Consider the following 12,544-nt stretch of genomic DNA (forward strand, 5'->3'; position numbering starts at 1 on the left):
CAGAGGTTAAAGTGAGCTGAGATCGCACCATTGTACTCCAGCCTGGGTGACAGAGCAAGACTGTCTCAGAAAAACAAAAACAAAAAATAAATCAAGAGAAAAACCTTATTTGGTTAAGTTGATATCTCCTTTTTCCTAATAGTGTGAATTTAATGAAGACTAACAGGACTAAATTGATTTATTACATGTTTTTATATGATTTAAGCAATAATATAGGCATAATTACAGACAACAAAAACCAAGGCTATTTATGGGAGGTCCTAGTCATAGGGACTATGTCCCCACAAGCTGACATAATAAATTAGTATTCTCAAGCCAATGACTAGATATATATACTCTTGTATTCTATTAATCTGGACCCTCAAAGAGACCCTGTAAGAATCAGAGATAGGGTTGGGCGCAGTGGTGCATGCCAATAATCCCAGCACTTTGGGAGGCCAAAGCGGGTGGATTGCTAGAGCCCAGGAATTCAAGACTAGCCTGGGCAACATGGTGAAACCCCGTCTCTAAAAAAAACACAGGAATCAGCCAGGCATGGTGATGCATGACTGTAGTCCCAGCTACTCCAGAGGCTGAGGTAGGACGCTCAGTTGAGCCTCCAGAGTAGCTGGGACTACAATAGGGGGAGGAGGTTGCAGTGAGCCAAGATCACGCCACCGCACTCCAGCCTGGGTGAGAGTGAGACCCTGCTTGGAAAAAAAAAAGAATAGAAATAAACGAACATAATTCACTCATTTTAGTATTTCTACTTGTTTTGTATGTCGAATCTGCAAGAGACATAGCAAGAGAATGATTGGGGTTGAAAAGGAAATGCATCATATGGTTCTTTACCATAGGTTCATTAACAAAGCCTTAGTAGATCTTTACCACTGGAATACTTAAAAGGATAGTCAACTATCTATCGAAATAAATCAACATAATTCTTTGATAAAGAGAATGGGAAGCTACAGAAGCCTAATGTAAAGATAAATACATTTCCTTTTTAGTTCCCATGATAAAGCATCTTTAAGAGCCAAAAAAACAATGAAAATGAAGTAAAAGTAGACTGCTTGGAGTGGATTTACTAGTTTTCTTCATAGTCATGAAATCAATTTCAGGGCAATACTTTTAATCGTTTTAGTCAAAAAGATAACTGAGGGAGGGACATTTTGTCGTCCTGTACCACAGAGCTCCAGCTTGAATTTTTTGTTAGCAGTATACTGGAAGAATAAAGTCCCTGACCATAGTTTAAAATCATCATAAAGAATCACAGGAATATATAAGAAACAATCTCTTAAAAAAGGAAGCTTTTTATATATGAATATAGAAATATCTCTGTATATATGTTAAGTAAAAATAAACAAGAAAGTGCCGAAAAGTAAGCCAGGTGCCGTGGCTCATGCCTGTAATCCCAGCACTTTGGGAGGCTGAGGTGAGTGGATCACTTACCCAAGCGTTTGAGATCAGCCTGGGTAACATGGCAAAATCCCATCTCTACAAAAGATACAAAAATTAGCCAGGCATGGTGGTGGATGCATAGTCTCAGCTACTTGGCGGGCTAAGGCAGGAGGACTGCTTGAGCCGGAGAGATTGAGACTGCAGTCAGCCCTGGTTGTGCCACTGCACTCCAGCCTGGATGAGAGAGTGAGACCTTGTCTCAAATTAAAAAAAAAAAAAGACAGAAATGAGAGTTTATAAAGCCAAAATTTGTATTATAAAAAGGACAAGATAATTTTGTCCATGAATTTCTGTAAATCTCCAAAAAATATAAACTGACAACATTGGTTGCTTTTGATGAAGAGAGACTGGCTGGCTGAAGGACAGAGGGGACAGGGAGACTTTTTAATGTATATTTACAGTAACTTTTAAGTTCTGAATCATATGAATACATGTACAACCATATTTAAAAATAAAACTGTATTTATAGCAAAGGTAAACCAACAGACAAAACAATCTCTTACCAGATCTTGGGTATCTTAGAGGGGGTCGACGTAAGCTGATTACAAGATCTTCACTCTCTGCTAATATAGGAAGCGAAAACATTTAAAAATATATAAAATGTGAAACATACTAGCTTTATTACATGATCATCCCTTATTTATTCAACAAAGGTTTACAGACATTTTATTTATGCTAGAGAAGTAGAGAAGTTTTCTAAGTGACAACTGTTGTGAACTAGTGATGATAGTGAACTAGAGACAAGTTTCCTGCCATATATAAAATTTATAGCCTTGATGGAGAAATTTGCATTTTTTCTCAGCAAATCGTAGCTGTAGGAAGGAAAGAAATACTAAATAAAATTCTTCTAAATTGCTCAATTAAGAACCAAAATCTGTATTATGGTACCAACTCAATTATCTATTATATTTGTGACTGACCCCTCATTGTGGATTATTTATGGAATATTTTAATTTTAGGGTTAACATCCTGAGATTCAATACACTCATTCTATTTAATCTTGTGTTGAAGAAATGCAAATTAATTTTAAATAAAAACATTAATGTGGGCCAGGGTTTATTTTAGACCGTCTATAGTTCAATAGCATAGGGATAGCGGAGAAGCCGATCCTATTAAAATGTTAATTTTAGTCTAGAAAACCACCTATAAAAGTATGTTTTCCCCAAGTACCTCACATAACATATTCTAAAACCAAATATTTATCAAAATTTGGATTCTATTAATGTTTTGTTTCATTCATCTGTATAAAAAAGCATTATGTCTTAGCTCTGAGTTGCAAAAACCACATTCTGGAACTTTGACGATCCCCTTAAATATTCCAGCTCTAAAATTCTATGAAATATCTATCTCAGTATTTCACACATCAAGTATTTAGAACTTATATCGATATCTTTAAAAATAAATCTTGCCAGCCTGGGCAACATACTGAGACCCTGTCTCCACATAAAATTAAAAAATTAACTGGGTATAGTGGTGTGTGCCTATAATCCCAGCTATTTGGGAGGCGAAGGCAGGAGGATGACAGCTTGAGTCCAGGAGTTTGTGGCTGCAGTACAACTGCACTGCACTCCAGCCTGGGTGACAGTGAGACCCTGTCTCTTTAAAACAAAAACAAAAACCCTGCACACGTGATAATAAAGGCAAATTTTAGTTCCTGTTACTCCACATATTACAACTACCTTCCTCTTTTTCTTCTCTATACTTCTAGCCTTTTCAGGTTTAATTAAAACCTAAAATCTGTTTTTGGTTTGTCTGCTTTTACTAAGCTATGTTTAATCAAACTTACTCTACAGACATCAATCACTACTTCAGTTCCCATCTTTTCACTTAAGAAGCATTTCCTGTATGTGCTACTAAATACATAGCCCATAGCCAAGTAAAGTACTTGAAAGACACAGGGTACCAGAGAGAGGTATGAGAGAATAAAATATCAAGTACCCTTCTTTGGTAGGAGGCTCCCTCACTTGTCTGCTTTTGTTCACCACTGCACCCTCAAATCAAAGCATGGAGACTGGCACAAAGTAGGTGCTCAGTAAGTATCTGGAGAATGAATGCTCTAACTACAGCAGCTAGAGAAGCAAATGTTCATGATAAAATAGTAAGTATTTAAGAACAACTATCTGATTATTTAGCTAGAAACCACACTAGTAGAACAAAAATACCCATTTAACTTTTGGAAAAGTAAATAGAATTTGTCCTAATATATTTTTGGATTATAAAATTAGAGTCATAATTTCCAGAAAGGAATGAATCTGGCCATAGGAGAATAACTGTTATGTAGGTATATATAACCTGAATTGATTAAACAACCTAACGGCTATTTTAAGTGAAAACAACTCAATTATGGAATTTCAAACAATGAGAAGATTTCAAACTATATTCCTGTTCTGAATTAATCAACATTTTTCAAGTCTTCCAATAACAAGATGACCAAATGATGTAGATATTTTTACTATGTTGTTTTATAAGGTGGTCCTTTGGTTTAGGTATTTTTTTTTTTTTTTTTAGACGGACTCTGGCTCCATCACCCAGGCTGGAGTGCAGTGGCATGATCTCGGCTCAATGCAACCTCCGCCTCCTGGGTTCAAGCAATTCTCCTGCCTCAGCCTCCTGAGTAGCTAGGATTACAGGTGCCCACCACCACGCCTGGCTAGTTTTTGTATTTTTAGTAGAGATGGGGTTTTCACCATATTGGCCAGGCTGGTCTCGAACTCCTGACCTCATGATCTGCCCACCTTGGCCTCCCAAAGTGCTGGGATTACAGGCGTGAGCCACCGCGCCGGGCCTAGGTCTTTATTCTTAAGTGTATCTTTGCATAATTTTCTCTCAGACCACACCGGTAGCCTTATATACAATTATAGCACTATTTCGAATATCAAAGTTAAACTGAATGTCTATCATTCTATGAGGAAGAAGGGCTTATCTTTACCTTAAACTTGTACTTAAAGCAGTCCTCCATCAAAGAGTGACTCCATTTAAATAATTTATCTTAGACTTCATAAGCATTTAATAATTCCCTAAACTCTCCTTTCATTAAGAGGCATGGGATGGGAATATGCCAAGTATTAGATGTAGTATAAAAGCACCTTTTAGAGGAAGAAAACCCTGAGTATCTCAAACCTCTCAAAGACAGACATACTCTTATTTCTAGTAATAATGAATGCACAGTATGCTATCGATACAGTCCAGGTAATCTATGTACAGATTCCATTTAATCTGTCATTTATATTGGTAAACATTTTCAATTTCCATTTATAGGAATATAGGATAGGCCAGGCATGGTGGCTGATGCCTATAATCCCAGCACTTTGAGAGGCCAAGGCAGGTGGATCACCTGAGGTCAGGAGTTCGAGACCAGCTTGGCCAACATGGTGAAACCCTATGCCTACTAAAAACACAAAAATTAGCCAAGTGTGGTGTCAGGCGCCTGTAATCCCAGCTACTCGGGAGGCTAAGGCAGGAGAATTGTTTGAACCTGGGAGGTGGAGGTTGCAGTGAGTGGAGATGGCACCACTGCATTCCAGCCTGGGCAACAGAGCGAGACTTTGTCTCAAAAAAGAAAAAAGAAAAAAAAATTAGCATAAAGGTGTTTTTATTTGAAACTGAACTTGAACCAGACATACTTATTCTAAGTTTCGAATACAATAGTTCACATTATAAAGCATAATCTTATTAGAAACAGGTACATAAGTCAGGATCTGGGTACTAAAAACCAAGGATTATCAGTTTTAATAGCTATGATCGTTTATTATTGTGAGACTTTCCTAATATCAAAAAAAGCAAATTGAAAATTAAATGGAACTAAAACCCAAAGCATTAATAACTGGACTTGATCCTTTCTCCAGCTTTTTAAAATATTTTAATCAGATTTTAAAACTTAAGTGAACTACTAAATGTAGCCTACTTCCACGTTACATTGATCCTAAGACAATTTTTCTAAACACTTTAACATCTTTGAAATTGGGATGAATCATATAATTATGGTATATTACTACATATTACCAAAAAATTGGCAGCATTTTCCCTTGCTAGGTGGTATATAAAACAATGATGGTGTTTCTTATAGTCGATAGCATCTTAAGATTTGATAAACCACAGTATTAAACTGAAAAGACTGATCACACTGTGTCAAGATTTTACCATGAAGAAAACTTAATCCATTTTAAACAGAAGGCAGTATAACATATTCATTCATTTGACATTTAACAAACTTTACTGAGTAGCTAGTTAATGACATGAGAGAATGATAGTGAGGCACTTGGGGGAAAATGAAAGGGCTCTGGAGAAGACAAACCTGGGTTTGAATTTTGGCTCAGTCACATATGTGATCTTACAGAATTGTCTTAGCTTCTCTGTGTTTCAGTTTCCTCTTCTACGAAATTGGTATAGTATCTATCTTACAAGGTTATATGGGTGGCTGGTACTCTTGAGTACTCACGTGTCTGCCCTTGTCTTTTCTTTACACATACTTACATTGCTTAATTCAATGAACGTTTAAAAATTTGGTAGGTAAGGAGAAAAACAAAAAGTTAACTATTCTTACCTGGAGCCTCTTGTATGCTCCTGACAGTTTTCTTTGAGATCGTTTGGCTTAAATCAGTTGGGGAAGATGGTTCATCCTCTAAAAAACAGACGTAACAAGAGTTAAAATTCAGAATATATGACCTGGGAGATCATGGCACAGATTATGCATTTTTGTAACAATACATAAGCAAAAATGCAAGAAAATCGTTTCTTTAGAAACAGGTGGTTAGGTTTACCAAAACTTAGGAAATATACTCGTCAGAACTCTTGAGACAGAATACAATGAAGTCATCAGAATACAATAATATTTGCCATTGTTGTTTTACAAAAATATATTACTTCAGAAAATCAAAAAGATGGGGTAGAGAGTCACAAGTGATGTGGAAGAAGGCAGAAGTGTGAAAAATGTTTAGATCCTTAAAGATTTAATAAAATAGGGGTAAATTCTTTACTTGTTAAAAAAAAGTTAGCCTATATAACTGCACTAGGCTCTGTGGGACTCAATACAATGTAACATATTTATTGCCTACCATGTGCAAAGCATTCTTCCAGGTACTGAAAGATACTGAATTAAACCAAGTACTTAAATTACTATCAAATATATATGATAGGCTCCTTGTCTGCAAAAACTTTGTAATCTTAAAAGAGATAAAACTAACCCATATATGGGCTAAACTGCCTTGAGTTGCTACACCCAAAAGTAACTGACATAACTTTAACATAAAGTTTCCAAAATCAAGTCTTCAAATCTGTCAGTACCTTCACGAGTCAGCAGGTAAACTTGCAGCCTATCACCGTGCTCTAAGCTGAAAACCCACTCCTCCGCGTATCAATAGTCTACCACAAACTATGTCATCCCATTGTGACTCAGGTCTGCTGATTTTTACCTCACAGGTGCCTTACATGGGATTAACATGAAACTTCACCTGTGACTCAGTGTTAGGTCCTAAAATGGGGGGGCAGGGTGGGAGACGATAGATTAAGGAAACTGATTCACCTATGACTTACCTAACACTATACACTCAGTTTGTCAGCATCCCTTTTGTCCATTTAGACGAAAACTCTAATTAATAGTCTTGTTTTTCAGGTTACTTTGTCAGTCTGATTTGCCAGACTACTTGAGGTTACAGTGACGGCCACCAAAGTGGCAGATTTTTGGCAGGGACCACCACACTGGAGAAACAGCAATCAGCTCAAGTTTATCAGACACTGGGGAACATCAGTTCAGGAAAAATGAGTTACCCCATTTCGGTGAAAGTATTGGGTGAGGTCTCAAATCAATTCACTAAACTCAGCAATCCCTCGACATGCCCACTCACAAAATTTCTCCTTCGTCTCTGCCCACCTGGGTGGGGAGGGAGAAAGACTGAAAGGTTAGATCCTCAGCTGGGGACTCTGGCCTGCGAGCGTTAAAGAAGGAAATGGAAGTGGTTTCCGTAGAAACATCCGCAGGGTAGAGGGAACCGAAATGAAACCGAACCTGGAGTAATTCGCTGTCCCCTCGTGAAGGCCTGCAGAAGAAGGCAGCTCTGACTCCCCTAAATTGATGCTCGATGTTGGGCAGAGCGCCCCAGCCCTGCCCGGGTCGCTCCAAACGACCATCTTTCCACTCCTCGGGTCGGCGCTTCCTTCCCCGCTGCGGGTCAGGGTGGCCCTTGCACGGCGGCGCAAGTCCAGAGGGGGGCTGAGGAATACCCATTAGCCAATCCCAGTACTTAGTACCCAGGCGGGCATGAGCTCCACCGAGGCGCGCGCCCGCCCCCGCGCGTTCCCTGGCTCGCGGCTGGGACTGTTACCTCCGCGGTCCTCACCTTCAGAGGAATGAGAGTCCCGCAGCCCTCTCCTGGTCATAACGGGAGACGGCTGTAGCGGAGGCTGCTGTGAGTGCTGCTGCTGAAGGCGGGTAGTCCTTCGCGTCTTCATCTCCTCGGCTTCCTGGGGTCGCGGCTGCCTCCGCTGCCTAGACCGAAGGTAGTACGCGCTTTCTCTCACTTCCTCTTTCGCAGAATCGGACCGGAACTCTTCTAGCCGGGTTCGTTTTCCCACCGGGGACCTTTCTTTGTCCACCAGGGGCTCGAAGTCGCCGTACACTTCTGGCGGCTCGTCCGAGAACCTCACTTCCCGCCGGCCCTGGCGCGACAGAGAAGTTCTGTACGCAGGCGCATCGCTGCTGCCGCCATTTTGAGGGGCGAGCCGGCCCCTTCCCTCTCGGATGGGGGCCCTGGGGGTGACGTACACACCCCATCCTTCCCGCACCGCCTCCGCCCGCCGTCCCTCGCCCGCCATAGTTGTTGACGTAGCTTTAGTCGATCGCGAAGATGGCTTTATGGACCCTAGGTTCTCCTGCCGGTGGTGGCGATGGCTTCTCGGGGGTGTTAGGCGGTGGTCGCTGTGGTCAGGGAGGCAGTTGCGAGTCGCCGGGGCCGCCGCCTGCGTCGTCGCTGCTGTGTAGCAAACCTGCCTCTGGGCCCATGGTGTGTCTTGAGGGCTGTGAGAGAGGCAGTGCCTGAGCTGGGTCAGCTGCTGTGGATCGCTCCCGCCTCCTGGCTGGAGGCACCAAAGAGGAGGAGAAGGGGGAGGAGGACGTCTCTGCCATCGCCCTTAAGTAAAGGAGGAGTGGGGGCGATAGAAGGGTGGCAGGGCAACTTGCCTGTCCCAAGTCTAGCCGCTCGTGGCAAGTGTTGCCTGCGTGTAGGAGACTCCCGTCCTATCTCCCAGTACCAAGTCTCGGGGAAAACGAGTGAGACGAGGGTGGAGAAGACCAAGTTTCGCTTCTCGGCCCCAGGCTGTTGCGCAGTTTCCCTGGAATCTTTTTGATCGACTGCTACGTTGACCATGTCCTTCCCAGTGTCCTTAGCAGGAGTGATGGGCAGAGAGAGAACTTTTGCACATGCCATGTTTTAGTGGCAAAAATTTTGGTTTCGAGTACCTTATGAGGGCGGTTACCTAGTTTTAAGTTTTGTCACTTGTTGAGGGTGTACAAAATCCTATCTAGAGTCATACTCGTTGGATGTATTTTCTTTTCCGAAATGTACCCATAGGACGCATAACCTTATTCCTGGTCTTTAATATTTCTCGGTTTTATACCAAGCAGCACTGTTCGGAAGACCATGTTAGTGCTACATTGTGCACAGTGAGAAATGAACAAGTGTTTTGATTAAAGACAGCACTGTAATTTTAAGTTGTGATCCATTATTTTTACTTTTATTCTGGATGTGACGTGATACTCCACATTTGATTTAGAATGCTTTATGGACTTTATGGAATAAGAAAGCATGGTAAAATCTATTTGTTTCACCTCCGTATACCATGTTTACAGATGTGGCTAATCTGCAAATACCTAACCAAATTTAGACACACTCAGAGAAGGTCGATTAAGTTCGTGTAAAGTCTGAATAATTAGTGAAAGAAAGCTTAAATTGCCTTCAAATATACAACTTCTTGTAGGGCTTTATATGATTGGAGTGAATAGATTTAAAAAATTGTAATTTGGATACCAGTTACAATGAGCGATTCTGAAAAGTTTGAAGGTGTTTGTTTATTCCAAGTAATCACCTTAAAATGTTTCTGAGCAACTCATTTGTTGCTCAAACTTGGCACAAATTTCAACTACTTAAGTCGTAATGTGTACTATATTTTTATTTTATTTTTTTTGAGACGGAGTCTTGCTCTGTCACCCAGGCTGGAGTCCAGTGGCGCGATCTCGGCTCACTGCAACCTCCGCCTCACGGGTTTACGCCATTCTCCTGCTTCAGCCTCCCCAGCAGCTGGGACTACAGGCGCATGCCGCCACGCCTGGCTAATTTTTTTGTATTTTTAGTAGAGACAGGGTTTCACCGTGTTAGCCAGGATGGTCTCGAATTCCTGACCTCGTGATCCGCCCCTCGGCCTCCCAAAGTGCTGGGATTACAGGCGTGAGCCACCCTGCCCGACTGTGTACTATGTTTTTACTAATATTGTCCATAAATTTGGCCACAGGCAGGACGAATTACAGTTTTAGAGTGAGATAAGGTTTGGCCTGTTAGGAGCTTAGTTTACTGTAGCTTTATATACAATATAGCTTTTAAAAACTGCAGGAACAGTAACAAAAGAGAGACTTCCTTCTGTTCTCTCTTCTTTCTTCTTGTCTTTTAAGGAAAAATGAAAAGGATACTCTCCCTTGTCAGCCTGGATTAGATGGTATATTTCGGAAATTAGCTAGATTTACTCTTCCAACAAAATGCTCAAAAGTATTGATATGGTAATACGTGGCTTTTATTTATGTTTTAAGTAGGGCTTTCTTTTTAAAGTGGCTATTACATTACTCAGTAACACAATAGTATAAGTTCCTTAATAGATTTAATTATTAAATATAAATTTTATAGTAATATATTGAGTTCATATTATGAACATTAAAGCCTCCTTGAAACATTTTACCAAGACAGGTGACTATATAGAAACTGGGCTACTAGCTTATAAAACTTGGGTACAGGCTTGTAAAACTTAGGTTTGAGGGACAAATTAAAAAAGAGACAAGAGATTCTGCATATTGAACAATCAGAGGAGAGGTTCTACATATTATTGAATAATCAGAATATGCATATTTTGTAATTAAACCTGCTTGTAAAGGCTTAGGAATGGCCTTTCAACTAAATTAATGAGACACTTACTGTAAAATTAGAGGTATGGTAACTTTAATGCTAACACACACACACATATATATATATATATATATATGTGCATAGGATTTTCCCTCTCGTCTAGCTTGTAATCATACGGAAACCTACCTCTACTGTGACTGCCTCCTTCACCTAGAAACCTTACAGATACGAAACTTTCATCACCAGCTCTGAGGCAAAGCTAAACTGTTATGAAACTAGATACTCTGCTGTAGCTATTATTGAGACTATAAGAGTGGCTGAAAAGAGGTGACATTACAGTGACAGTAGACTCATAGCCAATATTATAAGGGATGCACTGGGCCACTAAAAATGGAGGCCTCAGCTCTCGTTATTAAAGTTACTTTGGGAATTTGAGAAATCTGGAGGAATTCAGTGACACAAAAAAGAAGACCGGTAAGAAAAAAATGATTAAAACAAAGAATACACTTAATAATTCATTTACTTATCAAACGTGTGCCAGCAATGAGGAAGACTGCTTTACCTTTAGGGAATTTGCCATTTATTGGGAACGACAGAAACACGAAAAATTACAATTCAGATTAAATGGCATTGATTCACACAACCATTAGGGCTAGGTCTGGAAATCCTGTGCTCTTGAGACTCGGTTCCTAAATCAGTTATTTTATTTCATTTTTAATTAATTAATTAATTAATTTAGAGACAGAGTCTCGCTCTTTCGCCTAGGCTGGAGTGCAGTGGTGCAATCTCAGCTTACTGCAGCCTCCCCTGACCCCGGGTTCAAGTGATTCTCCTGCCTCAGCCTCCCGAGTAGCTGGGATTACAGGTGCCTGCCACCGCGCCCAGCTAATTTTTGTATTTTTAGTAGAGATGGATTTTGCCATGTTGGCAAGGCTGGTCTTGAACTCCTGACCTCAGGTGATCCACCCGCCTTGGCCTCCCAAAGTGCTGGGATTACAGGCGTGAGCCACCATGCCCGGCCAAAATAATTATTTTAAATGAAACATTTTAGAACAATAAATTTTTTGTACAGGAACTTTTTGCTTTAGGGTAAGCAGAAATTCATTTATTTAAAGAGATAAATCATTTATCCGTTGTGACTTAGTAGTAGAAATGAAGTAGGCAAACACTGTTAATTTTAATAAGGAAAAGATTAAAATATTAAACAGGAAGTTAATTAAAGACATAGTAGCTGGCTTCATTTATTCCCCAGTCTTACAAATGATAGAAAAATATTTTAATGACAATACAAATGAAAATAGCTGCAAATGTTATACTGAAATTAATTAAACACAATAAAGTGAATGGAATATAGTATTCTACTTTTTGTTGAATTAGGAATTGCAGTTAATTATTAAACACCATCCAAGAGTGTTACCAAATCCTGTCACTTCTGCCAAAAGAGGGATTGAGAAGTGAAGGCACCAAAAATCACATTAAATGAGGAATTATTAATTCAATAAATACTCGAGCTACTATGTAGTAGGCAGTCCCTCTTCTCCATGCTGGGGATACAGCAGTGAACAAAATAGACTAAAAGACAAAAAATGTTTCCTGCCTTCTTGGAGATTATATTCTATGGGAGGAGTCAGACAAAAATCAAAATAAGTAAAATAGTGTGTTGGTCAGGACTGTTACGGAAAAAAAAAAGAGGAAAGGGGAAGGGAGTTTTACATGAGTAGATTTCTTCTTGAAATTTGTTTAGGTTTGTCCTGAACTGGTGTAGGTCAAGAACAGGAATTTTAGACTTACTCGATTTTGCCCCCAACAAATTGCATGTTCTTGGGTAAATTGCTCGCCATCTCTTAATTTTCACATTTATAAAATTAGTAGATCAAAACAATAGCTATTTTTTGTCACTACTGTCATTTAGCAGACATGCTGCATATGTCATCTAATTTACTAATAACAAACTTATGAGGTAAGTAACGTTGTCCCCATTTGACACACGAGCAAACTGAGGT

At 39.9% G+C, this 12,544-nt stretch overlaps 2 protein-coding genes across 15 annotated transcripts in view; one reads left to right on the plus strand and one right to left on the minus strand.

The window, feature by feature from the left end:
- Positions 1 to 9,606, minus strand: part of TOR1AIP1 (torsin 1A interacting protein 1) — a 38,349-nt gene extending 28,743 nt beyond the window's left edge. For 4 of the 14 annotated variants that reach the window (XM_054535071.2, XM_054535061.2, XM_009240343.4 and 1 more), the window contains exons 1-3: positions 7,773 to 8,694; positions 5,981 to 6,058; positions 1,941 to 1,997 (exon numbers count right to left, since the gene is read on the minus strand). In XM_054535071.2, coding sequence (XP_054391046.1) covers positions 1,941 to 1,997; positions 5,981 to 6,058; positions 7,773 to 8,247 — 610 coding nt within the window. In that variant the 5' untranslated portion in view covers positions 8,248 to 8,694. 14 annotated transcript variants of the gene reach the window in all.
- The window catches only part of LOC103890529 (torsin-1A-interacting protein 2), a 40,844-nt gene continuing 36,145 nt past the window's right edge, over positions 7,846 to 12,544 (plus strand). The window contains exon 1 of the mRNA XM_063716848.1: positions 7,846 to 7,932. The gene's annotated coding sequence lies outside the window, so the exon portion shown is untranslated. The remainder of the gene's footprint in view (positions 7,933 to 12,544) is intronic.

Source organism: Pongo abelii, chromosome 1, assembly GCF_028885655.2.
Source record: "Pongo abelii isolate AG06213 chromosome 1, NHGRI_mPonAbe1-v2.0_pri, whole genome shotgun sequence".
Lineage (NCBI taxonomy): Eukaryota > Metazoa > Chordata > Mammalia > Primates > Hominidae > Pongo > Pongo abelii.